Genomic DNA, 27,842 nt, shown 5'->3' with positions numbered 1-27,842 from the left:
ACACACCATTCACTCTCACATGCATTCCTACGGGCAATTTAGCAAGTCCAATTAGCCTCAGCATGTTTTTTGGACTGTGGGGGGAAACCGGAGTACCCGGAGGAACCCCACGGCGACATGGGGAGAACATGCAAACTCCACACACATGTGACCCAGGTGGGGACTCGAACCCGGGTGCACTCAAAGTGTTAGTATTAATTCCACGTCATACTATTGCTATCTATGGACAAAGTAAACTGACATTTAAAATAAAGATATATTCAAATTATGTGTATTTGTTTCTAAATACTCTTTGAACTTTTTTTGAACTGTGTTCTGAAATATGCCCCCTCTCATACCACTCTGAAATTATTCATCTGCCCCCCCACCGCAGAATAGACAAATGTTTGTGCTGGTTTGGTTTGCAGCTTCTTTCATTCCGGGACACTTTAGTCCCTGGTTGCGTCTGGCTGTTCTGTTTCCTCTATGATCGCCTGTGATGAATGGGAGTCGCCCCATCGCCCCTGTGAGAGCCCTGCCCTGGGTTCGCTCCCCATCCTGGGTTTAACCCTTCCTTGTTTCCAGGATAAGTTTCGGAGCCCCATGATTCTGTATATACTTTAGAACAAAAATGACTGGCTGTTAAGTGAAATAAATTTCTACCGCAACCCCATCCTGGTTCTGCCAGTGAACAAGAACGCCAACACAGAACCGGCACCCAAGAAGGACGAGGAAAAGAAGGAGGGCGAGGATGGAGACGGAGAGGGCGACGAGGACGGGCCCAAACCCATGCCCCCCTACAGCTCCATGTTCATCCTGTCCACCACCAACCCGTAAGCTCCCCCGCCGTCCCGCGCATGTCCGCTGGCCCAAAATCGCAGTGGAGGCGGCTGCCGATTCGCCGCTGACGTCGTCTCGTTCCCCGCTGCCAGCTTCCGCAAGATGTGCCACTACATCGTGACGCTGCGCTACTTCGAGATGTGCATCCTGTCCGTCATCGCCATGAGCAGCATCGCCCTGGCGGCCGAGGACCCCATTCAGCCGGATTCCCCTCGCAATAATGTGAGCTGCCCCCCCCCAGCCACCACACCCGTCCCACACTGGCCAAAAAATCTGTCCGTTGTTAATACTGCTGCATCTCCTTCCTTGGGGGTGTCCTGTAATTGTCGCGTCTCTTCGTTAGCAAAATAAAGATGGCAGCAGCTGCTACATGCAGCTGTTCTGCTTCCTTGATCGAGGATTTGACCTCACAACGTTCTGGAACATATTTGCTAAAAGCCAGACTGACATACAGACTGGTTTGGACGTCCATTCTTTAGAACACTCTATTACTCTGTGGCTTTCTTCCTTTCCTGATTTTTTCTCACTACCAGCGCCTTTACATTGCGTTCGCCCACTTTTCGGCTCCGCCCACACCCTCTCGTACCCTTGCGAGGCTTCAGGCCCATTCCAACCTGTCGCCCTGTGTTCTCAGGTGCTGCGGTACTTCGACTACGTGTTCACCGGCGTGTTCACGTTTGAGATGCTCATCAAGGTGAGTTCTGAACAGTGCTGTCACGTGCCACATCCAGGGAGCTAGCGGAAGATGCTAAAATGCTGTACCTGGGCAGACTTGGTTTGCGTGATAATCGCTTGACAAAGTTGGGAATTACTGGGTTCTCCTTATATCACGGGAGGGTTCGCTGTGTTCGCCCGCATGCTGCATGGAGGTCTGGCTCAGCCCGAGCTGCAGCCAGCTCACGCCCGTCTCTCTGTCTTGCAGATGGTGGTCCTAGGCTTGGTCCTGCACCAGGGCTCCTATTTCCGCGACCTGTGGAACATCCTGGACTTTATAGTGGTTAGTGGTGCCCTGGTGGCCTTCGCCTTCACGTAAGTGCTCCCCATACCCCCCCACACACACACACACCCAGCCATCCTTCCTCGGGGCCTGGTCCTCCACTCATGCCATTCGGCCGTCCTCACTTCTCCACTGCGCCTTTTCCGCGTCATTGCCCACGTGATTGCCGCAGACTTCACTGTGCTGTGTACCCCCCCCCCCCCCCCGCCCCCCCCAGCAAGCTGGCCCCTGCACCCACCTGCTCAGGCCGGAGCAATTTAATCCAGGCCCCGACTCTGCTCTACATCCCCTCTCTTGACTCTCTAAGCTCATCTGCAGTCCATCCTCCTTGGCTTCTCTTCGGGTTTCTCCGTGGCTCCGCCTTTCCCTCATTTGTCCGTCGCGGCACCATAACAGTGTCAGTCCACTAGGCCACGCCCTCCCTCCATCTCCATGTAACCACATTCTTCATATGTCAGTCATTTCGTATCAGCAGTAGCCCCACCCCTGGTCCACCCTGGCCCCTCCCCCCCTGCTCAGCAATTGGCCGACCCATGGCTCATTTCCGTGGGGGGGACGACCCCAGGCACCTTTAACCCTTTAGTGCCCAGGTGGTTCAGAAGCAGCAGGCCACAGTCCCTCGGAGCAGGTATTTCAGACACCTTACTCTGCACGGCCTGGGGAGCCTGCTTGGGGGGGGGGGCGGGGTGCGGATGAGGGGAGGATGTGGGTGGGTGAAGGGCACGGCCTGGGGCTTGGGACCTGGGGGGCGAGCTGGAGCCTAGGAGGGGTCTGATACATCCTAGAAGTAGGATGATTCTTATCTCCAATGTCCAGAAACACGGACATATGTGTGCCTAAGACACATTAGCAGATACGGACATCCTCCTCGTTCCCTCAGGTCCTGCACACGCCTGTGCTCTGGTTTCATGCGAGGAACTGCAAAAAAAATAAATAATTGCATTTTAGTTTGCATTGTAATACATGGACTGGGATCCTGCGATGCCCGAAGAGGTGACACGGCAGCACACCGACCCCCCAGAGCGCGAAGTGACGCATGTACGTGTCCCCCCCCCCCCCCCCAAGCACTGCACTCTCTTTCAGATCACAGGGATCCATGTATTATGGCATGCAGAGGGCGGGACCCTGGCAAGTCATTGAACGGCCTAGTAGCCGCACAAAGTTTCCTGTCACCGTTACCCCTAACAGAAAGGGGGCGCTGTCTCACCGCTCGTTGGGTCCATGCTCTGGATGCAGAAATGAGAAGTTCTAGCCCACGATGAAAAAAGTCCGAGTTCCCGCTCTGCTGCTCTGTGTCGCCTCCCTGCCTGTCCGTCGATCCGCCTCCCGTCCAATCGATGCGCACGTACATGCTGGGTACCACCACCCTGCCCTGGGGGGGCCCTCACACTGCATCCGGCTTGTGCTCCCCTTGCCGTGTTTCTTCATGTTGAACCTGATGACTTGTAACACTAACCGAGTCCCTTGAGCAGGGCGTCAGTGGACGGGCGAGGAGGCCGGAGACCACAGGACTGAGGAAGGTGTACATACATGTGTATGAATATGGTATATATGTGTGTCCATCTAGATGTGAATGGCTGTATAGTAGATAGTAGCATTTGGACAAAAATGGAAAAAGAGAAACCTATCGACGTCCCGAGTATGGCGAATACGTACGGGCCGATAGGTTTGTAAACTTGCCGATTAAAAAAAAAGCAGGAAGTCACCCCACTGCGCTTTCTTTCCGGCATGTTGTCCTCAGGGCATGCCCCTCCCCTCCCTCCATCTGCTAGGGGCTCGACGACTGTGCAGGAGAAGGGTCCTCTGACCAGGGATTGGCTGAGGAGAAGGCAGTCGGTCGTGCCTGAACTGCGGAGGCGGGTGTAGATCGGAGGGCTGGGTTTCTAGCGCCAGTCCGGTGTAATGCGCCAGTCCGGCATGTTATCGCGATCCTGGGTTCTGGTCTGAGACACCCCCGGGATTGTGGCGGCCTGTAGGAGCGCAGAGTGCCTACGTTTGACGTTTTTGTCAAGTCTGTATTGTGAAAGGCACTATATAAAAATACATTTATTTCAATTGATGCTTTTGTGGGAAAACGCAATTTATAGAGCCTGAGTTACTGAAACTTCTAGAATCTATCCTGTTAGACTGGGCCAGTGCAACTGAGCTTTCTATAAAAGGAACTCTTTTAGACTGGGCATCCTAATTTCAATGTGCTCCTGGGTCAACAGTGAAGGGGCTTGAGTTTCAATCCTTTAACCAATCACATTCTTTGTCATATGACATTAATGGCTTCCAGTCATTCCAGTTCCCCCAGCACTGACGTCTGGCTTAGCAGGCTAATCCTCTATGCTCGTAATCAGAAGGTTGCTGGTTCAAGTCTTATTTTTATTTTTATAACTATTATTATTATCATCATGAAATAAAGACGCACCCTTACATTGCTCTGTTCGGCCTTCGCAGGTAAGTATATTCCTGTTTTGTCGGCGTTTTTGCTATCAAACACTATAACTCTTGAAATCTGTGCGTATTGCCACTTAACAGAAAACACTGGTTTTAATTAATGCGGTGATGCAATAAAGACGTTGATTGGTTAAGTCAAGCGCAAGCCCCTCCCTTGTTGACCCAGGGACACATCGAACTCTGCAAAATCAGGATGTGCCGTTTAAACTAATCAAATTATAGGTACAGCCTAATAAATGTGCAGACTGGTCAGCTGAGAAGCTTTTAGGCCGGGGCTTATGGTTAGCGCCCACTCCGAGTGATTGACATGTCGATACAGCCAATCAAGGCTAGAAAATGATACTGTTGATGGAAAATAAATGCAAGAGAATAAGTATGCATTCATTGTTTCAACAAAGGCGTGTACGAGTGACGGTTTGTCCCCAGTGATGCTCGGAACAAAATTAAATGAGCTCTTTCATTAAAATATCTGCTTGGGGCAGATATTTTTGTCCGGCGCTTCAGAGCACAGACCCCACAGGGAAGCTTCTGATGCCCAAAATCTGTCAGCACCAGAAGGCAGCGTGATGGAGTGATGAGAAGGAGATCAGACAGATAGCCTGACCCATTCAGTAGGGGCCCCTTATGTTTAAGTTGTTAATTAAGAAATGAGTTTTTCCCTGAATGGGAGTATGTTGTAATACGGGGTATTTGAAGGTACAGCTTTGACACGGCGTGTGTGTTTGTGGCTGCTTTGTCAGACCAGCGCGTCTTTGAGCATCATAGCTGGAGAGAGAGGCAGGCGTGTCACAGGCGTTGCCGTAACCACGAGATCACATGCCACACATTCATTAGCCAACGAGGCCGGTCAGGGTAGAGAGTCGATCTCCGGGGGCCGCCTATGACACTACCCCCATCAAGCCTGCCCCCCACCCAATCAGCCTAATCCCACGTAAGACTCTGGGGCCAGATCTTACACACTCCATGTCCCTCCATATGAGGCCACACCAGACCTGGGTTACTGACAGCACAGCGCCCCCTAGAGCCCACTGCTGTCAGGCTCATTCCAGCAGAGCTACTGCCAAAAACTCCCAGCTACTTATTTTGCAGCCAATTTACCCATAAGTCTTGGGCTACGGGCTAGTCATTGGGTATTCACACATTTACCCTGGTGTACCAGTATCACAGCGGAACCCAGGTCTCCAGGACTCTATAGTAGACATCTGAGCAGCTGCCTCACATGGTTTTGTGATGTACTGTGCCCCTCTACTATAGAAGAGCCAACTCATATGGGAGTGCTCCAGCTTAGAGTGTACCGTGTTTTCGGTGTGTTTGTGAATGTCAGGCATAGTGTGACCAGGGGTGGGGGCTAAAGGGGCAGCCTGCCGTCCCACGCTGCAGGGAAGGGGCCCATTCTGCTTGCATGGCATAAACCTGGTTCCACGTGCCACCGCTGTCAGAGGACTAAGTTCCCCTCCCCTTGGTCAGCTGGCTTGGTGGGGGGAGGGGGGACAGGTGGCAGGATGGAGCTGGGGTGCTTCCCGAGGACAGGGTACTTGGGATGGTGGAACACAGATGTAACAGCACTGAGGGGAGTGCAGGGCAAGCCTGGTGATCAGGATGCTGTGTGGAGCTGCTCCCCTGCGGCGAGGAATAGAACAGCCTACATTCCATAAACTCCTGGGCTCGACTTGACTTTTTGAATATCTTCCGAGCTATTGGACGCTCAGATAAAAATCTTGACGGCCAGGCAATTGGTGACCGTGAAGAAAAGTGGGCTCTTTTGACAGACCTAGCAGGCTGTGATTGTCAGATTCCATCTGTGTCCTCACACTGTGTAGCGTAGAGCAGACGGATGCTTAGAGATGGGCTGTTGAGGGGTAATGGAGGTGGATTTGGGTGGAGTTTTTGGGGATTGCAACTGGGACGAGCCTTGCCGTCTGCACTTTCTGTTGTCTGTCTCTCATATGGATGTTTTTCCTCTGCCGGACCCCTCCCTGCCCCCCCCTTCTCTTTCCTCTCTGCTCTCTTCCTGCATCTCTCTTGCTGTCACTGATCCCTCCCTCTCTCGACCTGACCACATCAACAGGAGCAGCACCCGGTAAAGTTCTCCTCCTCACTCTTGTCCTCTTGCTCCGCATGGTTTGTCTGTCACCCAGAAGGCTTTCCTCTCTCTTTCCCATCTACCTGGCCTTCTTCTTGACTCTTTGTCTGCCTGGTTATTTCTTCCCTCTCTAACCACTAGTCTGTCTATGGCCGGTCCTAGAGACTAAACAGAGACCAAACAGAATGCACTGTAGATATCCAAGTCTATTGTCGATTCTATGAATGATGACGGCGGTAATGAATGAACGATATTGAAAACTTCTTTACTCCCTTGTAACAAATATACTAGGAAATTACAGTTTGTTATTAACAATGATGTCAGAAAGACATGTTAAGTACAGAGCGGGCCCTGGGGACATGCGATCTGGAGACCTGGGGACAGTCTTCTGTCTGAATCACATTAACACCGCCATGCTTTTTTGGGTACAGATTGTTGCATTAGTGTTATGCTTAGGTTGAAAATACAGAGGAATACAGATGAATGGAGAAGGTTAACAATGGAGACAATGGAGGTGCAGCGTGCAGGTCGTGGTTCTGTGGGTGAAGGAACTGTTGTGAGGGGCGGGTAGCCATGAAGGTCATCAGGCTCTGGGTTGCATTCTTTGAAGCTTTTACTTGTGATGACCCAATGAAGCTCCATGAACCACTTGCTGTGTTTTCTGAACCTCACTAGATGGCGCTCTCTGTTCATAAAAGGGCTTGATTCATGCCCTATAGCAAAGCAAGAGAGACATCTAGTGGGGTCAAAAAATACAGCAAATGGTTCATGCAGCTTCTATTGTCCATCACTAGCCTCTACATCATGATGTTCACCAAGGCACCAGGGGTGCTCACCATGAAACACCATGAACATACTTTCAAATGTAATCCTGCATAATGTTTGCAATTTAAACCAGGAGTTATCGAACATGCCTAAGCTAGCATTCCAGCCCAGAAGAACGGCTTCGGAATTATAGTGTCCAGAATGGGTGTCTGAGCTGAGCAACATCCCTTAACTGACTATCACTGCCAGCCTGCAAGTCTACCCTTTCCCTCCATTCTTGACTGCTATATTCTGGCTGGCCTACAGGGGGAGCAGTAAGGGAAAAGACATAAGCACTATCAAGTCCCTGCGGGTGCTGAGAGTGCTGCGTCCTCTGAAGACCATAAAACGTCTGCCCAAACTTAAGGTACCGATCTTGATTGAATCAAACATAGTTTTGTACTACATTTGTACTTATGTTGTACTTATGTCTATCACCATAAGAGGTTCATGGGAAATTTCAGCCCAGTGTACTTGTATGTGGGTGTGTTGAAGTCACACGGGTTATTCTTTGCCCCCCCTCAATGACCCAAGCTTGTGTTTCTCTCCAATCCCCGGGACAGGCTGTGTTCGACTGTGTGGTGAACTCCCTGAAGAATGTCCTCAACATCTTGATCGTCTACATGCTCTTCATGTTCATCTTTGCCGTGGTGGCCGTACAGCTGTTCAAGGGCCGTTTCTTCTACTGCTCCGACGAGTCCAAGGAGTTTGAGCATGACTGCAGGTGGGGTGGGGGAGGTCAGGACATGAAATGGTGACAAGTGTCACACTCAGATGCCACAAAATTGGCCAAGTGTAACTGCTCCTGGCTGCGGGCCTTAATTAGAGCTTAATTAGAGTTTGCACACCTGGAGATCCGTCTGATTCTTTCCTTAATGGCTGTGTTTTTTTAAAGCCCTCTTGGAGGGATGCGTTGTCGTGGAAAGTCTATGGCAAAGAGATGCATCTGTGTCTTGGGGAGTGCTTATGATGTCCCTTGCTGGTTCAGGGGGAAATATCTGGTGTATGAAAAGGAGGTGGTCAGGTCAGAGAAACGGGAGTGGAAAAAGTACGATTTCCACTACGACAACGTGCTTTGGGCCTTGCTTACCCTCTTCACCGTGTCTACTGGAGAAGGATGGCCAGAGTAAGTGTGTCTGACCTTCGCAAAGACACACACACTCACCTTTATATACAGAAGCTCTCAAACAAACTGAATCACATGCACATCCCATTTAATGTTAATTCCCCCTCCCCCAGCGTGCTGAAACATTCAGTGGACGCGACCTATGAGAATCAAGGCCCGAGTCCGGGGTACCGGATGGAGATGTCCATCTTCTACGTGGTCTACTTCGTCGTTTTCCCCTTTTTCTTCGTCAACATCTTCGTGGCCCTCATCATCATCACCTTCCAGGAGCAGGGAGACAAAATGATGGAAGACTACAGCTTGGAGAAGAACGAGGTGAGCCCCTCTTCCAAAATGCCACCATGCATCTTTACAGGAAGGTCACATGCGTTGCATCTGTGCATTTTTTTTTTTCAGAGAGCCTGCATAGACTTCGCCATCAACGCCAAGCCCCTAACCCGTCACATGCCACAGAACAAGCAGAGTTTTCAGTACCGGATGTGGCAGTTCGTGGTGTCTCCCCCGTTTGAGTACAGCATCATGGCCATGATCGCTCTCAACACCATCGTCCTCATGATGAAGGTGAGATTCTGGTTTACTGCCAACAGACACAGTCAAGGGCATTTATGTCACCTTAATATGGTGGACAGATCTAATCCATGGTCACTGCAATGCTTTGGAATGGCAAGAAAATTTTCATAAGCTTTTGATTCATGAAAACTAGCATAACAGTTTATATATACGGATCCTTGCTTATTCGGCACTTCCTGTTCTGCTGCATGTGAGTTTTTTGTTCCTGTTACTTTTCTGTTTTGTGTGTCTCTCTCCTGGTTCTTTCTGCTTATGGACCTGCACATATATTTGTGTGTAAACCCAGTATGACGGATCCTCCAAGGAATATGACATGGTTCTGAAGAACCTCAACATTGTGTTCACCTCCCTCTTCTCCATGGAGTGTGTGCTGAAGATCATTGCCTTTGGATTTCTGGTGAGTCTACGACGATCTACAGTGCTTTGTGTTTATAGCAGGGTCGCCAACTCTCAGGCATCTGCGGTGACACCCTCACGTAAGAAGTCTTACAGTAGATCTGTATTATTCCATTATAAACCTAAAATTAGCTGCATCGAAAGGTAATAAGATTGTCGCATCCACGGAAATGCACACGCATTTGTGCGCCGACTTGTGGCGAATCGAAAATCTCACTCCAGCCAGCTGACCAGAATTGGCGATCCTGTTATATCTCGCTTGTTTATACAGTTGTACCTGCCGGGGTTAGATTTTACAGCAAAGTACAAAAAAGTGTGAAAATGCTCAGGCAGTTATAATCGTGACTAAGACCAGAACATGGCCTCGTGAAGGCGATGTAAAGAGGTACGGAAATGAGGAAGGCAGACCGTACTGAGCAGGATATTCTGGTAGGTTTTACAAAGTATTTGGGCGAATCAAAAGTAAATGCATGTCATATGGGTGTTGTGCTTCCGGTTGAGATGTAGGTCGGACCACGTGCTGGCTTTTGTTGATTGTGACTTTGCTTTGTTGTTGAAGACTAAACCGCCACCATTCTGGACATGCAAATATGCTAACAGGCTTCCTCCTCTCTGTTCCCTTCCTACTAAAGAATTATTTCAAAGATGCGTGGAATATTTTCGATTGTGTGACAGTCCTTGGGAGCATCACTGACATTTTAGTGACGGAGATATGGGTAAGTAGGGTGGAGGCGGGTGTGGTGAGATGCTGCTATGTTTGTGTCCGCTGTGTAGCATGGTCTACTCTTGTGAAGTATTATGAATCGAAAAGGCAAAACTCCCGTAGAACTGTCTCATTGGTTACTGCAAGAGTATCTTCTGACAAAGAATCATTTTGCTATGACTAACATTTAATCATAGAATACTGAAAGCTAATCGGGATAATGGTTGGGTAATGTTAAGGTGATTCTGTTGATTAAATGTCTCTCTGTGTACAGGTTATAATAAGAAGAGTTCAGCTTTTTTGTATGAACTTTTGGATATGTAGTTATCTAGTCTGTTTAGATTGTGTCTGGTGTGAAAATGTGTTGCATATGTCTAAAATATCTATACCAGCATTAGTGGAAGGGAGTTTCTGAGTCAGACTCTGCCTGTTATGACACGTGATCACAAAATGATAGCTTGCATATGAAAACATTTGATTAAACTAAGTATATCCGTACAGTATAAGCATAATGATTATTTCTTTTTTTATCTTTTTACATGCTTTCTTTATACCGCTTTGTTGGCGTCTACGCCTTCTGATAAATTCATCCAATCAAAATGCACTATATAACTCGTGTTCCATCCATGAATTGGTGTCACCATGACAACCATGTCTTTTGGTTGCTAATCAATGCACTCCTACCCATATATATATATATATATAACTATTGTTATATATGTATGTATATATATGCTCATATATATATATATATATATATATATAACATGTGTATATATATATGTCAATGTAAACCATTCACTTGCAACGTCTGTGTATAGCAACCGGTTGGTTCGTAGTTCATATAGCTCTAGTGCATTTATTGCGTGATCTCATCGCATGTGCTTCTGTAGCCTTGTAGCTTTGAGCCCTGTATGCCTGATAGCTGTCACACACACACACATGCACAGACACAAACACCATTAATTCACACATACATATCGTGTCTGATGGGAGGGCGGAGTCAAGGCCGACGACACACCGGAGGGGCAGATAGCACGGGCGTCCGGCGTCTGACTCTGGGACAAAGGCCGCGCACACCGACCTGTCCTGCCGCCAGGAATCGTGATTGGATGCTCCTGCATGCGGTGCACTGAGCAGAAGGTCCCCGTCTGGCTGCGGGCCTTGAGATGCCCACACACGGACAGCCTGCGCGCTCGCTTTCTGCTACGCCCTGCTTTGTTGCAGCGCATGGAGCACGGAGAAGCCCTGTGTCGGCAGCAATGGCACGCTGAGATACACAATACTGCCACTCATGCAGATTCCCATGATACACGCACGTGCACACACACACACACACACACACACACACACACACAGTAGGTACAGGCAGACCATGACAATATGTGGTACACGAGCTGTTTTTCCGAAGCGACATAAATAACGTAATTTACGATGTAATTGAATAGAATAAAAAAGCAATTCCTCTCTATTTGACGAGCCAAATGAAAGCTTTGACCGCTCCATGTCTGTCTGTGTTTATTCCTGAGTCATGTGCCCACCTTCGGCCGCTCGAACTATTTACCCACTCATTCCCGAGTAATGTGGGCTACCTGAGGTGTCGTGTCCTGGCTGGCCACCCACGGAGGCCAAGACTCACGCCCTGGGGAGGGACACGGGATGCACAGAAGGCTTCCTCCGTCACCATGTCCATCCGCCATTGTCTAATCTCATTGGCTCGTCACCCCAGCATGTTGCCGCCACATGTCTGTCCTTGCATGCGCTGGACAGGATTTTTAGCGGTCTTCTGACGCATGGCCATGACTCCCCCACCCCAACCACCCAGCACACGGTACTGCATGAACGCTCCAATGTGACGCTCCCCCCAACTCCACTGCCCTGCCCCCTGCACACTCTCTGCCCGTGGGGTCGATGGTGAGCTGACATCCAAGTAGTTAACAGCCACTCATGGATCTCTTAGGCTTCGGTTGCATCTCCTGCCTGCGACCTATCAACAGCTGACTGAATTGCTTTTAAATTGGGCGTGATGTGGAAACAAAGAAATAAATACCCCCCCCCCCACCCCTTTGGAACATAAAAAATACAATGATAGGACCCATGGTCTGTATATGGAATGATACCTCTAAAGAAACATACAGGAAGTTATTGTAACTTTTCAAAATTTGGCAAAATTTCGCTGTACTCACTCACAGTCACGCACACAGACACTCACTCACAGTCACGCACACAGACACTCACTCACAGTCACGCACACGGACACTCACTCACAGTCACGCACACAGACACTCACTCACAGTCACGCACACAGACACTCACTCACAGTCATGCACACAGACACTCACTCACAGTCATGCACACAGACACTTTATTCACTCGTTCACACAGATACTCACTCATACAGACACACACACACTCACACAGATACTCACTCACTCACTCATGCAGTCACTTACTCATTCACACAGACACTCACAAAGACACTCAGTCTCACACTCGCTCACTCACACACTTTCTCACGTAGATACACACTTACACAGACCCTCAAATACATAGACACCCCCCCACCCCTGCCCCTTCACCTCCACCCTCCAGCCATCATCTTCTCGCTGGTCATCATGACACTGTGAACCATGGAGCGTCACATGACCATGGAAGCCAGGCAGCATTTTTTCGGGGTAACAGTGCTGGCTGCTTTCTGTGTGTGCAGCGTGCAGATATGTCCCGGGCCGCCTTCAAACTGTTTGGCTTGCTTGTCCTGAAAGATCAGTGCATTTGGTTGTCTTTTTTTTTTTCTAGAATTTTTTTTTCACCCCGTTTGAATGGAGAGGGTTTGATTCTTTAGTTCCTATATTAATGTTTTCCTTTTGTTATGTTCAGTTCAAACAAAGCGTTCTTCCATTCCTATAGTCCCTTTAGTCTATTTTTGTTTTTCCCCCAACTTTTTTGGCCTTTGAGACGGAACATGTTGGCGACGTACTAACATATTTTTTTTCCTCTCTCTTCCTTTCATTTCTCCCTTTCTCTCTCTCCCTCTCTATGTGTTTTGTCTCATTTGTGTTTCACTCTCTCTGTCTCTCTCTTCGTCTCTCTCTGTGCTCCTTGTCTGCGTTGTGTCCCTCTCCTTCTCTGTCTCTCTCTCTCTCCGCTGCGGTCACACACTTCTGCATTCCAGGATAACTTCATCAACCTGAGCTTCTTGCGGCTCTTCCGGGCGGCCCGCCTCATCAAGCTTCTCAGACAGGGAGAGACCATCCGCATCCTGCTGTGGACCTTCGTGCAGTCCTTCAAGGTATGTGCGCTGCACGGGCCACGGCCACGAGCACAACCCCCCTCACCCCCATGCACATTCAGCAGCCGAGGCCCAGAGACTCCAAGAGATCCTAACACAGCATTGTCACCATTCGCGAGTCACGCAAACTTGACTGTGCCCTGGATTTCTGGTTGGATGATTGGCATTTTTGCTGACCCCTGTAGGCGCTGCCCTATGTGTGCCTGCTTATTGCCATGCTTTTCTTCATCTACGCCATCATTGGGATGCAGGTTAGTAAACGGCTGATGCTTTGTCCTAATCCCACATATTCCCACGTATTAAATTTTGGTATGACTATAACTACTGAACATTCAATGGGAAGCCCCCCAGCTGGAATGAAAACAGGTGATACAAACAGGTGATACATTAGGAATTAGGAGTCACTGTTTGTCACAGGAAAAACCCTGGTTTAAGCTGAATTGTTCTGGCTTAGAGCAGGATCTGACGGAGTTATTGTTGGCTTGACAGCTGTTTGGAAACCTTGCCCTCATCGAGGACGAAGACAGTGCGATCAATGAGCACAATAACTTCCGGACCTTTGTTATGGCCCTCATGCTGCTCTTCAGGTACTCCTGTGCTTCTGCTCAGCTGTGATTGGCTCTCTGTTCTCTAACCCCACCTCCTCCATAATAACCTTGTCCAATCACACAACTCCATGGACACAGGAGCGCTACAGGAGAGGCATGGCATGAAATCATGCTGGCATGTCTTGGAGGGAAGGCCTGCGATCCACGTTCCGGGAATGTTAATCCGGAGTGTGGCAGCGAGTTCGCTTACGTCTACTTTGTCTCCTTCATCTTCCTCTGCTCCTTCCTGGTAAGGACGTATCTTACCCATAAAACTCTAGACGCCATCAATTGACATTCATTTCTGAAGAGTTCTCATCTCGATCTCCTCTTCTGCGTTTAGATGTTGAACCTCTTTGTGGCTGTCATCATGGACAACTTTGAGTACTTGACAAGGGACTCATCCATCTTGGGACCTCACCACCTGGACGAGTATGTTAGGATTTGGGCCGAGTATGATCCTGCTGCCTGGTAAGGGTCTAAATGTTCACAAGCACTCACACGCAAAGACTGGCACTCGATGACCTTTTGACCTGGATGCTTCTTAAAGACATAATACACTTTCATATACAGACAGGTAAACTCACACCCATGATAACTATATGGAAGAGAGTCATTTTACCTTCTGCTCTCTCAGAAGCATAAACTGCTTACAGCAGTAGCAACGATGCCAGTCCAGGCCTTATTTAAGCTAAAAGTGGGATTTCACATTCTGTTAAATCACGAGGCATAGCCATGAACGACTAGACATAAATGATTAGGACATCTATATTGTTGAACGTGCCTCTGCTCTACGCACACGCAAAAACACAGTAACATATCAGTACCATTATCTCTGTCCATTTAGCAGATACAGGGTTCACCAGGTGGGAAGTGTTTCACAGGAGGCCAAAAGGGGACCTTGGACAACACCTGGTCTGGAACCTTGTCACCAGCCATCCAGGGTCACTAGAAGAGGGTTACCACTCCCCTCTCTCATAATAAGCCCTCCCTTTACACCCATGTCAGGTTGCCCTTAGGCTACTAAGTTTTGTTGTTTGGAATAACATTTCAGTGTTTGGTAATAACCCCCCTCCCACATATTAAAAAAACAATAAAGAAAAGACTCAGACTCAGGCAACCTGCCCAAGCCCATATCCTTGCTTATGTGATAACTCAAGCCCACACCCTTGCCTGGGTGCTAACCCAAGCCCACGTCCTTGCCTATGTGATAGCTTAAGCCCACATCCTTGCCTATCTGGTACCCTAAGCCCACACCCTAGCATAGGTGCTAGCCCAACCCCACGCCCTTTCCTGTATGCTAGCCCAAGCTCATACCTTTGCAAAGGTGCTAGCCCAAGCCCACATCTTTGCCTTAAAGCTGCTGCCAGTGTGGCAGTGTGTGAGACTGGGTGGAGAGCAAGACGACAGGTTGGGTGTTTCTCGTTCTCCCACCAACCTGCTTACCCCCTCACTCCCTCTGCCCTCTGTGTTTCCTTCCACGGCATCCAGTGAGTCGAGTATGCTAAAGACTCCCTGTGGAACTGCCTCCGTTCCAAATCCTTACTGTGCCTCCCACCAACTCCACCCAACCCCGCCCAGAAAGCCTAAAGCTTTTAAACATGATGTTCCCCGGTTCCTGCATCCCTAGTGTGCTGTTCCAGGGATGGCTCTGCGAAATCCTGAGGGTAGGAATGGTACGGACGGGACAGTGGGAAACAGAGCCTAAGGAATAACACAAAGACACAAGATTCAGTGCCAAGATTTCCAATAAAATTTTTTAGGGACTGATAAATATGTATTAGTTTGAGTTTCTGTTTCTCGGTTGAAATAGCTCAAAGAAGATGTTAAGGAAAACTCACATTCACACTGGTATGGGGATTAACACAATGCTTGCCGTTTTTTACTAACATAAATAATCTCTCCAAGTCCATCAGAATGGCTACTGTTTGATTATACATGAACAAATGAACAGAAGACACATATAGCCTAAACGTTACAATTACACGCTTTACATTAGCTGCACCTTCATTATGCCTTTATAATGCATTTCCAGAACATTCAGTGCACCTTCATAAAGCATTCATAGAACATTCATAAGTAGTATGTAAGGGTGCTTCCACCGCTCCAGGTACCATACTTTTGGTACGGTACTTGGTATTTTCCCTTTTCCTTTGACCAAAAGTTCCAGTACCTAAACTACCAATCCAGCTGGGGTACTTTTTTGGGTACTTCAATACTTTGGAGTGGGACTTGCAATGCCTTAGTATACCTTAACATCTTAACATACCTTTACAGCCTATTATACATTTATAACAAATAACATATATGATAATAATAAACATTATAATCTTATAGTCGTATAATGTTTGTTGCCATTAAAGCATTTTGGGATGTTAAGGTATACTTACACGTGGCTTATGAATGATCTGTGAATGCACTATGAAGGTGCACTGAATGATCTATGAATGCACTATGAAGGTGCACTGAATGATCTGTGAATGTACTATGAAGGTGCACTGAATGATCTATGAATGCACTATGAAGGTGCACTGAATGATCTATGAATGCACTATGAAGGTGCACTGAATGATCTATGAATGCACTATGAAGGTGCACTGAATGATCTATGAATGCACTATGAAGGTACACTGAATGATCTGTGAATGCACTATGAAGGTGCACTGAATGATCTATGAATGCACTATGAAGGTGCACTGAATGATCTGTGAATGCACTATGAAGGTGCACTGAATGATCTATGAATGCACTATGAAGGTGCACTGAATGATCTATGAATGCACTATGAAGGTGCACTGACTGATCTATAAATGCAGTAATGAATTCATTATGAAGGTACAGTTAATGTAAAGCATCGCCCAATTAAACAGAGAGGCAAAAATAAATGAAAGTATAGTAATGAACATTCATCTACAGCATGTGCGCTGTCTGACAACGCAGTCTCTCTCACACTTAGGCACACACTACGCCTTAAAGGTACATTTCATAATTTCGGCAGTAGACGTAGAGGAGGGTAGTCAATGAAATGGAGGGAGGAGACAAAGATCAGCGTGCGAAGAGTTAACCGTTGAGGTGGTGCTCGGGGTCGGCCGTTTGCAGGTCTGAGATGGGTAAGGGGAACCTGCACTGGAACAGCACCCGGACCTCAAGCAGTGACAGAGTGTCTTGTGTGTGACTGCTGTTTCTCCTAACTGTGTGCTCTTCTTCCAGCTCTCCCTGCTCTAACTGCCTGTATTCTTCTTCCAGCGGGCGCATTCATTATAAGGATATGTACAGTTTATTGCGAGTTATCGACCCCCCCCTGGGCTTAGGCAAGAAATGCCCCCATAGGGTGGCCTGCAAGGTTTGAACTCCGCTAAAACCTTAACCAACTGCTAGCATCGAAACTGGAATGAATGTCGCTTGTCTTCTTTCTCATTTCCGTTCCGTTCTCTCACTCTGTGACTTTCCCTCCATCCCTCTCCTCCATGCCAACTCAAAGCGAGAATGCGCGGGGCAATGCGACCGCCCAGAGACGCATGAGGCGGGCCCATTTAAAGAGGCTCTTTTAAGACCGAAAGCGCAGCGTGTCGGATTTTCGGCACGTCTACATTGTTTTTGTTTTTTTTTTGGCTTGCTGTTCGGCTGTGGCTTGGTACAGTGGGTACAGCCGCCTGCATCAAGGTGGGAGCGGCGGTGGCCCGGGTGGGGGGAAGGGGGGTGGAGTGGTGGTGTTTTACTGCATTGACATCACTGCCTTTGTACAGATAAGTAGTGGGTGCTTTCTGCCTGTCAAATACCCCCTGCTGTTCTATGCCCAGCTTGCATAGAATTGTTTTTAACCCTAATATTGGCCCGCCTTTTCCTCCCTCCCATATTCCTCTGTGCAGAACCATTAAACGCAATCAGATCAAATCTCTCCCCAGACCTGACCAGCCAAAACAGTAACCTTGCTCTTCTCCTTTTCTTTTCCCCTCTTATTTTGATGTTTGTTTCATTTTATTATTATTATTATTACTATAATTTTTAATCCCATATATTCCCCCCCGTGTGTTTTCTGGCACTGCAGTGGCAGGATCAGTTACAGTGATATGTATCAGATGCTCAGACTCATGCCCCCCCCTCTGGGTCTGGGGAAGAAATGCCCGGCCCGGGTTGCCTACAAGGTAGAGCGAGCCGGATGGGGGAGCTGCTGGCGCTGTTGTCTGTAGTGTTGGTGTTTTTTGGAGTTGCCCGGGGGTGGGGGGTTTGGTCGTGGTTGTGGTTTTGTGAAGGGTCAGTGAAGCCAGCCCGGTGAGCCTGTCCGCTAGGAGGGGGGGAGGGGCGACCTTGTCCGCTTCTCTGTGCCGCACTCTGCCCACGTACGTCCGCCGTAATCTGCGAGGCGGGGGGCCAGCTCCGGGCTGCCGTCAGCGCGCCGGTGACCGCGGCCGAACGGGAGTATCACGCGTCGAAAGGCTCCCCTGTTTTTTCCGTGTTTCCTCCACCGAGACCCATGAAAAAAAAAGATACATTAAAGTGGAAACTCTAATGTATGGCGTGTGATTTTTTCATGAGACCGCCTTCGAAGCCAAAGTAGCGAGGATGGCGGTAAGGGCGTCCTCGAGGAAGGCCCCAGCGCGGGCGCACATCGCGTAGGGCAGCCATGCTCGGGCAAACGTGAAAACGTGCGCGCAGCCGTGCAGATGCAGAGAGGCGGATAAGGGCTGCAGCTCTTCGGTCCCCAATGTCTTCCCTTCCTGCGGCCAGCCACCCGGCAACGTCCCGCGCACACACGGCAGGCAGGCTGGGTTTCTCTCTCTTTCCCAGAATCCTGTGTACATTAATTCACACACATACAGCTTTTCCACTGGCTGAGGAGAATATCAATCATGTTCGAATGGGAAGATTTAAATTAAAAGTTACAGTGATAACAGGCAGGCATTGTACTGAATGAGAGTCTCTTCCTAGCAGACAGTGTAGGGATCCTGTGGACTGACTTTTCCTTCTGTCCTTTCTTTGTTTATATCAATGCAGTTAGTCTTTTACTGATCCCTCCAATCTACCTGCTGTGCCCAAGTATCTCTTCCCTTTGCTTTGCATGCCACCCCCCTAAATTTTAACCACCATGCCTAGCCCCCGCCCCCCTCCCCCCTCCCAGTGGCACGGGGTCAGACTAGGTCTTGGCAGACAGGCCTGCTCTTCTCTCCCCCTCGCTACCCTTCCTGTTCTCCCCATTTACCTGGCCGCACCCCTCAGAGCTCCTTTTTCTATTCATGGTTGACGTCCCTCCTACACAAGATCAGCTCCTATTTCAGTTTCGCCTACTGGGTTAGCAGGACGTTCAGGTCACTGCTTTCTAAATGCTTTCGTGGCCAAATCCATGATTAATGAAGCCTTGGGCTGCAAACGGAGCAGCGGAGACGTTTGCACGGTTTGAATGTTTAAGCTACGTGTCCTGTAGAAGCATATAGTAGGACACAGTAGATAGGGGAAGGATATTTAAGATTATGCTGGCTCCTTGAGGACGACGGGGAAGCTGGTTTGGGAGAGTGTTCAGCAAAAGCTCACCCCAGAACGGAGGCCGCATAGCCTGGTCCTCGCTTCCACCCCACATCCTCCCTAATTATCTTCTGCCGCTGCTGCTCCATCCCACCTGAATCTTCTCCCCCCTCATGGTTGCTTTCCCAACGTGCCTGGGCCTGTTGTCCAAATGGACCCCCTCCCACGGTCCATAGCTCAGCTACTGTGGGTTTCTGTACTGATTAAATGGGGGAGGAATAGATTTACATAAGAGATTAAACATACAGCTCTGTAAAAAATTAAGAGGTCACTCTATATTTAAAATAATTCTGCATTTTTAATCCTAGTATAATCCTGGTTCTGCTGGAAGAAGGGTAGACTGTAAGACAGGCTGCTTCCCAGCTCAAAGTTCCTAAGACGGCACTACACAAGAACAAGGAGAAGCAGGAGACACTAGCAATGACCACAAAACCAGTCAGGTAGAAGGCAGAAGCAACTTTCTAATGATGAGATGATTGTCAACTTATCCAGCAGTGCCTCATAAATCGGTATTTTGAAGTAGCCTTCAAAAAAATGGGAAGCATTAAGTGTTGTGAAGTTCACTGCCAGGACAGTTTGTGTCAGGCTCCTAGAAGCAGCACTGAAGACCCAGAAAGCAAGGAAGAAGCCCTTCATTAATGAGAAAGAGAGAAAAGCCAGGCTGCAGTTTAGAAAAAATATAAACATATATTTCACACAGGCGCATACCCTGTGCAAATGAGAAATGAGTGAAACTGAAAGGTTTGCTGTGGTGTCTTGATGTTTTCCAGAGCTGTATGTCAGCTCCCAGCAAATCATTGTGTGTGCACTCCAACCACGCCGATGAGACCGTTTCCCCTAACCTGAAAGTGAAAGCTCATGGCATCGTGTGCCTTCCAGAGCCCCCAGTCACTCCAGATCTTCCATAGTGAGGCTGTAGGAGCTTCAGCCTTCAGTATGACCCCTGCTTAGTGGACACGGCCAGCTTGGATATCGTTGGCCAACTTGGATATCGTTAGCCATCTTGGATATCGTTGGCCAGCTTGGATATCGTTGGCCATCTTGGATATCGTTGGCCAGCTTGGATATCGTTCCTTATTTCTTTGCCTCACATCTCCTCATCCTGTATCTGCTTGTCTTCTTCCCACCTCCGTTCCATGACTCCAATTACATTTTTTATTTGAATCTCTAACAATGCACTTCCTTGTTCCTTTATTTATAGTATGACCCCATAACTCTACAATAACATTTTCCCCTGCATTTGCTCTATTCTCCCTAAATTTGGTTGGTTAAACCATTACTTTTTTTTCCCCACTTTCTCTGAGGAATGTTAATATAATCTAACCCTGTAGATTGCACTAACGTCAGACTATCTGTAAAAAAAAATCTGATTAGCACCATTGTTTGTAGGCTAGTGGTGAATGAGTCTTAGTAAGTTTGTACTCAACTAATAAAAACTAAAAAAATTTTATTAACCGAACCAAACCAGCAATGCTTTCTGTGCATGGCTGCGCTGCTGCTCGTCCCGTTGTGAGTGTTATGCACCTGCTGCATGCTGCACGGGGTCCGGGAATTGTCTTGCTGCATGGCTGCGCTTGGGCAGTGGAGGTGGCGGGCATGCATCGTGGCGGCACATGTGCCCAGGCGTGTTGAGCGGCCAGCCTGACGCGCTGACAGCGATGTGCTTGCGAGTGCTTCAGTGCTCTGTGGTGAACGAGAGAAACGATAAACGAAGGCTGAACACAAAGCATTCCACTCACTGTTTCCAATCCTTCGTTCATCTGTTGGTTTGAGCGAGGAGCTATTCTGTGAAGAATCAGGGAACTTCCTTCGAGGTGGGGTGCTCTATGGCTGGGCAGGGTTTACCCCCGCCCCAAATATCACGCTAAGATGAGAACATTTGAAACGCTGATCGCGATGCTGCTGTTCGATGCTTGTGGGGGTCCTTATTAGGACAATTTATTAAAATCCAAACATTTCTGTATTAGTGGTAAGGACTCCTTGTATACGAGGCGTACCAATAAACATCATTTACACAGCTATAAACATATTATACAGAAGGGCTCCTTTGCATTCATTATTATGGGGTTACACTGAATTGCTAAGCTGTAGCTTGTGTTTACAACTAATTATATTGCTTAAAATGAAACACACCTAGCTGTATATCTGCAGAAGTAGTATGGGTTGACAGCGCTTGCTGGTGCACTTTGACAGTGGATTCCCACCTGGGATCAGAATTAGTAAATTAATAGTTACCAGTGCAATTCTTGGACTGGAAATCATGGCCCTCACAAGCACTCGAGGACTTCAATGGATTAGTACTAAAACTTTTGTAGGGTCCAGAGCATTCTGATCATGGCAATTGACTGGAAATGAAAGTGATGATAGGCAAGGCTCCATTTCTCCCAAATTCTGGAACTATAAAGAAGAATCGGTGAAGCAATCTTGGTTCTGGTCTTATAAATGACGCCAAATTTGGTAACGCAGAAGCATAAGGACGTCAAAGTCTATAGAGCGCCCCCCCCTCCGAATCTCGCCTCCCCTGTCCCTCCCCCCTTCCATGAGGATCAGAACATGCCAGCTTGACCTTCCCAAACCCCCCTCCCTCATCCACTTTGACTGACTCTCCACAGAGATTGCTAAGGATGGACTTGCCAGTCGGTGACGACAACACTGTCTATTTCAACTCTACCCTCATGGCCTTAATCCGCACAGCGCTGGATATCAAGATAGCCAAGGGTACGTGAGGATCTCAAAGTCCTCTTTCGTCTTACAGTCATCAGGCTGCCATTTAGACAGTGAATATTCCATTACAAGTAAAGCCTCTATACTGTTAGATATGACTATCCATCTGTACTGATATCAATAATAATAGGCTTGTATTAACATTTAATATAACATTCCTATAAGTAACACAAAGGTAATCATACAAATAATAATATTTTAGGGTGGCGAAAGTAAATCTGCTTTTCTACTGATCTCTGTGGCTGTAGATCCATTGGAGTGACGTGGCTTAGAGACAATTCCTCCCCTAAACAGTGTAATCACAGTGGGGGCAACCTTCTGGTGATGTCTGCAAGCACTTATTCACAAAAATAACCACGCCCACGTGTAGATGCGTGCCTGTGATTTAGTTGTGTATTTAGCCTGTTGTATGCGCGTGTGGGTGCCTGTACTCCCGTGTGTCCATGTGTGTGTGTGTGTGTGTGTTTGTGTGTGTGTGTGTGTGTCGATGCCCATGAACAGGGGGTGCAGACAAACACCAGATGGATGCAGAGCTGCGGAAAGAGATGATGGCCATATGGCCCAACCTCTCCCAGAAGAACCTGGACATGCTGGTTACCCCGCACAAGGGTGAGCTGCAAAGGGATTGGTTCCCCAAATCACCTGACCACTAGAAGACAGCTTCTGTCTCATCCAGCACCATTCACTGCTTAGCACCCCCTGAACAAGCATGGCATGCCATTTCTGCTTCCATACTCCGAATTGTTAGACAGCACTGTACTGGAGCACAGCCCAATTCAGTCCTATACAATACTATCCAGTACCTTCTCAGTGACTGGGAGCATCATGTGACACAAAATGCTGCAACCAAGACCACTCCACACCTTTCCATAAACGCTAAATCCACTCAGAATCAAAGCTGGTTTTCTAGAACATTCCTGATTGAATATTGTATGCAACTTAGCATGCCTGAGCCTCCGCCCATCCGCCACTCCCGTTCCCCTCGCCCGAGGTCCATCTCACGTCGACTAATCGCTCATGGTAACTTTTTGTTCCGATTGGCAGCAACCGACTTGACCGTAGGGAAGATCTATGCAGCCATGATGATCATGGAATACTACCGACAGAGCAAAGCTAAGAAGCTTCAGGCCCTACGGGAGGAGCAGGTACCGCTTTGGCTCACATTTCCTCTGCAGTCTGCAAAACTAGAGCTCATCTGTCCCAACAGTCGATTGTTCAAATTTGTGTTTGCCTGAAATATCCAGCCTTTGTTTCTCCTTGACAGAACGACACGCTCAGTGGTGCCTCTTTGTGGTCCTGTTATGAAGCAGATCAGGCATAGCGTCAGTTTCAAGTGTAGGGTGACTTGAGGCCCATAAAGAATATAATTACCCTGTATTCAATAAACAGACCCCCCCCCACCCCCCATTAAATATATTCCTTCCCAAGGAACTTCCTACAAGGTTGTTTTACCTGATTCATGGACACCTTGAAGTCCCATCCCGTGAACTTCATCCCTTATGAGACTTACGGATGTGCAGCTACAATACGCAAGTGGATGAGCGGTGTGTGGTTCCAACATCACCTGTATTGCCTAACAGTGAAATCCTGCCAATTTCGTACACAAATCCTCTCAACATCCATGGATGGTTCTGTTCACAGCCGGAGTCTGTATAGGACTCGCATGGTCCCTCGGTGTATAAGATTTCCTCCTACACTCCAGCCCGTGGCTCAGCTTCTTTCCTTACCTCAAATTCTTCTGCACCGCTTCTTACGCATTGTGGCATGACCGTCCTGTGTTTCTACAGTCTCCGATCAAGTTCCTCTGTTGATTTCAGATCGATGATGTACATTTCTGCTTGTTTATCCTCTCACTGCCCTCCATTTCCAGCTGTTGACGTGTTGGGTTTGTTCACTTTGGTGAACGCTGAACTCTGAAGGACCCAGATCTCCTCATCATCTTTAGTACCGTTGTGCCACAGGATTACACACATTTTGAGGCAATTCTATGAATCCCTGGGTGTCAGTTGGCAACGAGACGCAATTATCTCTAAGCTGTTTTTTGATATACCGGAGAACATAATTATTCTCTGGTGTCCCTGTGCCTTTAGCTAACATACCGCTGTGGTTTATTGTTCTCCAATAATGCAGCACGCCCAGCTTACAAGAACCACAGGGTCGCTGAATCAAGCTCGTTGGACTACTTCTTTCGACGGCCAGTCTTTTTGTATATTAGCATAATCAGTTTCTGGTGCCTGCAAGACAGCCTTTGGACTCCCGAGATCGTTTCCAGAGCCCTTTGTTTGTACTGCAGACGTTGTGATCCGCTTTCCCATTAGAGTGTGATACCAGTTACAGAACCATGTCGTATCTCACTCAGAACCGTACGCCGTTAATGTTTCAACGCATGGAGCCCCCTTCCCCGGCCAAGGACGGGGGCCAAGGAGTCACCCACCCCCCGGAAACGCGTCCAGAACCAGTCAGCACTTTGTAAGTTATCTCCTCTGTTGTAGTTTTCCTTAAGGCCACAGGTGGATCAGAGTGTGTGTCCCCCCCCCCTCCCCCAAACTTAGATTTCCTGTCATACTCTCACAGGCCCCCAGCAGGAGGCATGACAGACAGCCAGCCTTGGGTGGGCTCACGCTCACAGGAGATGTTCCGGAAAGCTGACAGCTGGAGTCCAGAGAGACCACACCAGGATGACCTGCACAGCAACCAGCATGACCCTGGGGTGAGACACGTACACGCAAACACAACACCCCAGATATTGACTTGTAGATACATTTTGCGGCATCTCAAACAGCCACAGAGGGCAAAAATAGTCAAATATATGAACTTGGACTAGTAGCAAAAAACTATCCGTGTTTAAGTGATAACATTTGAATCCAGGAGAACCCATGGACTGTTGAAGCTGACTGGTCTTCACTCTATACACCAGTGCATTCTCTCTGTGCCGAGTCACATTCATTTGCCACTTGCGAGTGATTGACTCTCCTTTGGAGAGACCTGTGGACGATTCAGGATGCAATGGGCACAGGCGCTTATGAAATGTGCCGGTAAGCATGGAGGGCGTGCCGCTGGAAATGAATTCTGTTGAGGAATATGTGCCTTTTCAAAAAAATGACAGAAAGACTTTGGAGACGGTGAGATGCCCGGTAGGACTGTGGTCAGAATTTTGCGCCACAGTGTAGGCCATCATTAGCATCTAGAAGGGTCTTGCGTTGCTCAGTCAGAAGTCCAGTCTTATCTTGGTAACGCTGTTGTGCAGGTATGGCTGTGCAGGGTTAATGTATCACACAATGCAAATCTCTGGCACCAGTGCTGAAAACACAGTTTTCGGTTAAAACAGTGAGGAAGATATTTCATTCCAACCTTTCTTCATTGTGCACAAAGCAGACACTCATCAGCTTCCATTATAGGTGTGTGTCTGTGTGTCTATGTGGATTAGGGTTATATTACCTTGTGGGGACCAGCAAAGCAGACAACAAAACACAAAGCAGCACAGGCAATAAGCAACACAATGAGCAACTGGAGAAAGGACCGGCACGTTTTCACATAACAAGGGCTTCCACAAGGGTCAGGTACGGGCTATCATCAACCAAACAGTGTGACTGGGAGCAACAAGGCACAGCTGAGGGTCATTACAAACACCACGGCCTCAAACAGTATAGCCAGGAAAAGGGTGAACAGTGACACCTGCTGGCCAGACAGGGAAAAAACAGGACAGGGTAGAGGGTGATCCTGACACAATTCAGATTAATCATATTGCAGACACAATCAATGGAACTGGGCAGAATATTGCCTCTCATCAGTTCCTACAGCCCTCTTTTAACAGGAATAATGTGATAAACACTCAAACAATCTCTGTTAGTCGTGTTATTTAGCCTTTAAAATCAGGCACAGATCATATGTGATCAGCCCCATAATGTTCCCAACCCACAATTCAGTTTGTGTCTATGCCCCCCACACCATCTACTCTCCTCCAACAGACTTCACGCAGTTCCATCTCTACCCCCCCCCCAAAAAAAAAAAACAGCTCACAAATGAGCCTCCATCCTCACTGTCAAGTTTTGACTCCCGTTCTGGGTCCCTTCCACACCCATGTTCCCCCCCCCGGCAGAGCGTCCCCATCAGCCCAGCCCGCGACATCCCACGGTCCCATAACCGCTCCCTCGTCCCTCGTCCTACTCTGAGGAAGCTATTGGCTCCCGCTCCTCTCTCCTCACTCTGTCTGGGGTGGCGACCCGCCTTTGACGCGGACGGACAAGCAGATGGATTTACGGAGTGGTCGTTAGAGGGATCGGGGCAGCGGCAGATTATGCCGGCATGCCTGGGCTCTGCCTGGCTATCTTCCCTGAGTGCCTACTGATGCACAGCTGGGCTAAACCAGGTCTCACTTTGGCCACCCCAGACTAGTGATAGTCACACCTGCACCCCTTTGTTTTGCAGACAGTAGAGATGAGAGAGATGAGGCGAGACGGTTACTCGGACAGTGAGCACTGCCCCCCAGTGGAAGGCCATGGGAGAGCCACTTCCATGCCTCGGCTTTCAGCAGACTACCAAGTGAGCACCATCACCCTTCCACCCCCTGCCCTCTCCCCATCCTCACCTCTCCCCATCCTCTCCGCTCTTCACCTCCGGCCCGTCGCTGCGCGCTCTGTTACTCCGTTTGTTTCCCAGAATTCAGTCCAGAGCCGAGGACCTTGAAAGAAGGGGAGCAGGTTCGCTTCCATGAGGTGCTGGTGGGGTCATTAATAAAGGTTCTAGAATATTTGGTACTGGAATATTTGTAAGCTGGAGAGTGAGGGACAGGCACCTAAGTGAATTGGAGAGAGGCGACCTAGTCAAAGGAAGAATACAGTCAGGAGGCAATACAGTAGAACGCCCCCCCACACGCTAGTAACCCTAATCGCCTTCTGTTTTTGTCTTTCTCTGTCTCCTTCTTCCTGTCTTTTACAACATCGGTCGAGTCTCAGAAACTAATGTGACAGGCTTTTCCACCAGGTGGCCAAGGTGCCCGAGCCGACCTCTCGTCAAAATGGGCGTGGCCCTCGGGTGCTTGTTCCTTTTTAAAACATAGGTAGGCAGGGCAGCTGTGGGTCAGTGAAAATAAACCCCACCATGGCAACAGAGCAAGAGGCCATGGTGGCATGTGTGTGTGCCGGGGCCTGACCTCTCTCCCTCAGGGTATATGTGGGGTATCCCCTGGGGCCTGACCCCTATCCCTCATGGTGTGTGTATGTGGGGTATCCCCTGGGGCCTGACCCCTGTCCCTCGTGGTGTGTGTGGGATATCCCCCGGGGCCTGACCCCCGTCCCTCATGGTGTGTGTGGGGTATCCCCTGGGGCCTGACCCCTGTCCCTCATGGTGTGTGTGGGGTATCCCCTGGGGCCTGACCCCTGTACCTCATGGTGTGTGTAGGGTATCCCCCGGGGCCTGAGCCCTGTCCCTCATGGTGTGTGTGGGGTATCCCCTGGGGCCTGACCCCTGTCCCTCATGGTGTGTGTAGGGTATCCCTCGGGGCCTGAGCCCTGTCCCTCATGGTGTGTGTGGGGTATCCCCCGGGGCCTGACCCCTGTCCCTCATGGTGCGTGTGTGTGAGCTATCCCCTGGGGCCTGACCCCTGTCCCTCATGGTGTGTTAGGGGTTACCCCTGGGACCTGACCCCTATCCCTCATGGTGTGTGTGTGCGTGGAGTATCCCCTGGGGCCTGACCCCTTTCCCTCATGGTGTGTGTGGGGTATCCCCAGGGGCCTGACCCCTATCCCTCATGGTGTGTGTGTGTGTGTGTGTGTGGGGTATC

At 48.8% G+C, this 27,842-nt stretch overlaps 1 protein-coding gene across 17 annotated transcripts in view; it reads left to right on the top strand.

The window, feature by feature from the left end:
* Positions 1–27,842, top strand: part of LOC125742189 (voltage-dependent P/Q-type calcium channel subunit alpha-1A-like) — an 85,348-nt gene that overhangs the window by 44,950 nt on the left and 12,556 nt on the right. For 3 of the 17 annotated variants that reach the window (XM_049013940.1, XM_049013936.1, XM_049013934.1), the window contains 23 exons: positions 668–812; positions 912–1,041; positions 1,454–1,513; positions 1,742–1,848; positions 7,413–7,512; positions 7,709–7,869; positions 8,134–8,271; positions 8,385–8,586; positions 8,668–8,832; positions 9,128–9,238; positions 9,870–9,953; positions 13,113–13,229; positions 13,415–13,480; positions 13,719–13,816; positions 13,916–14,066; positions 14,160–14,287; positions 17,063–17,159; positions 21,949–22,054; positions 22,562–22,669; positions 23,105–23,205; positions 24,420–24,529; positions 24,635–24,770; positions 26,489–26,602. In XM_049013940.1, coding sequence (XP_048869897.1) covers positions 668–812; positions 912–1,041; positions 1,454–1,513; positions 1,742–1,848; positions 7,413–7,512; positions 7,709–7,869; positions 8,134–8,271; positions 8,385–8,586; positions 8,668–8,832; positions 9,128–9,238; positions 9,870–9,953; positions 13,113–13,229; positions 13,415–13,480; positions 13,719–13,816; positions 13,916–14,066; positions 14,160–14,287; positions 17,063–17,159; positions 21,949–22,054; positions 22,562–22,669; positions 23,105–23,205; positions 24,420–24,529; positions 24,635–24,770; positions 26,489–26,602 — 2,735 coding nt within the window. The other 14 variants (XM_049013942.1, XM_049013937.1, XM_049013938.1 and 11 more) reach the window with 12 other exon arrangements.

This window comes from Brienomyrus brachyistius, chromosome 5 (genome assembly GCF_023856365.1).
Source record: "Brienomyrus brachyistius isolate T26 chromosome 5, BBRACH_0.4, whole genome shotgun sequence".
In the NCBI taxonomy this organism is placed as follows: Eukaryota; Metazoa; Chordata; class Actinopteri; order Osteoglossiformes; family Mormyridae; genus Brienomyrus; species Brienomyrus brachyistius.
The sequence above is the reverse complement of the archived record's forward strand: the minus strand, read 5'-3'. Positions and strand labels throughout refer to the sequence as shown.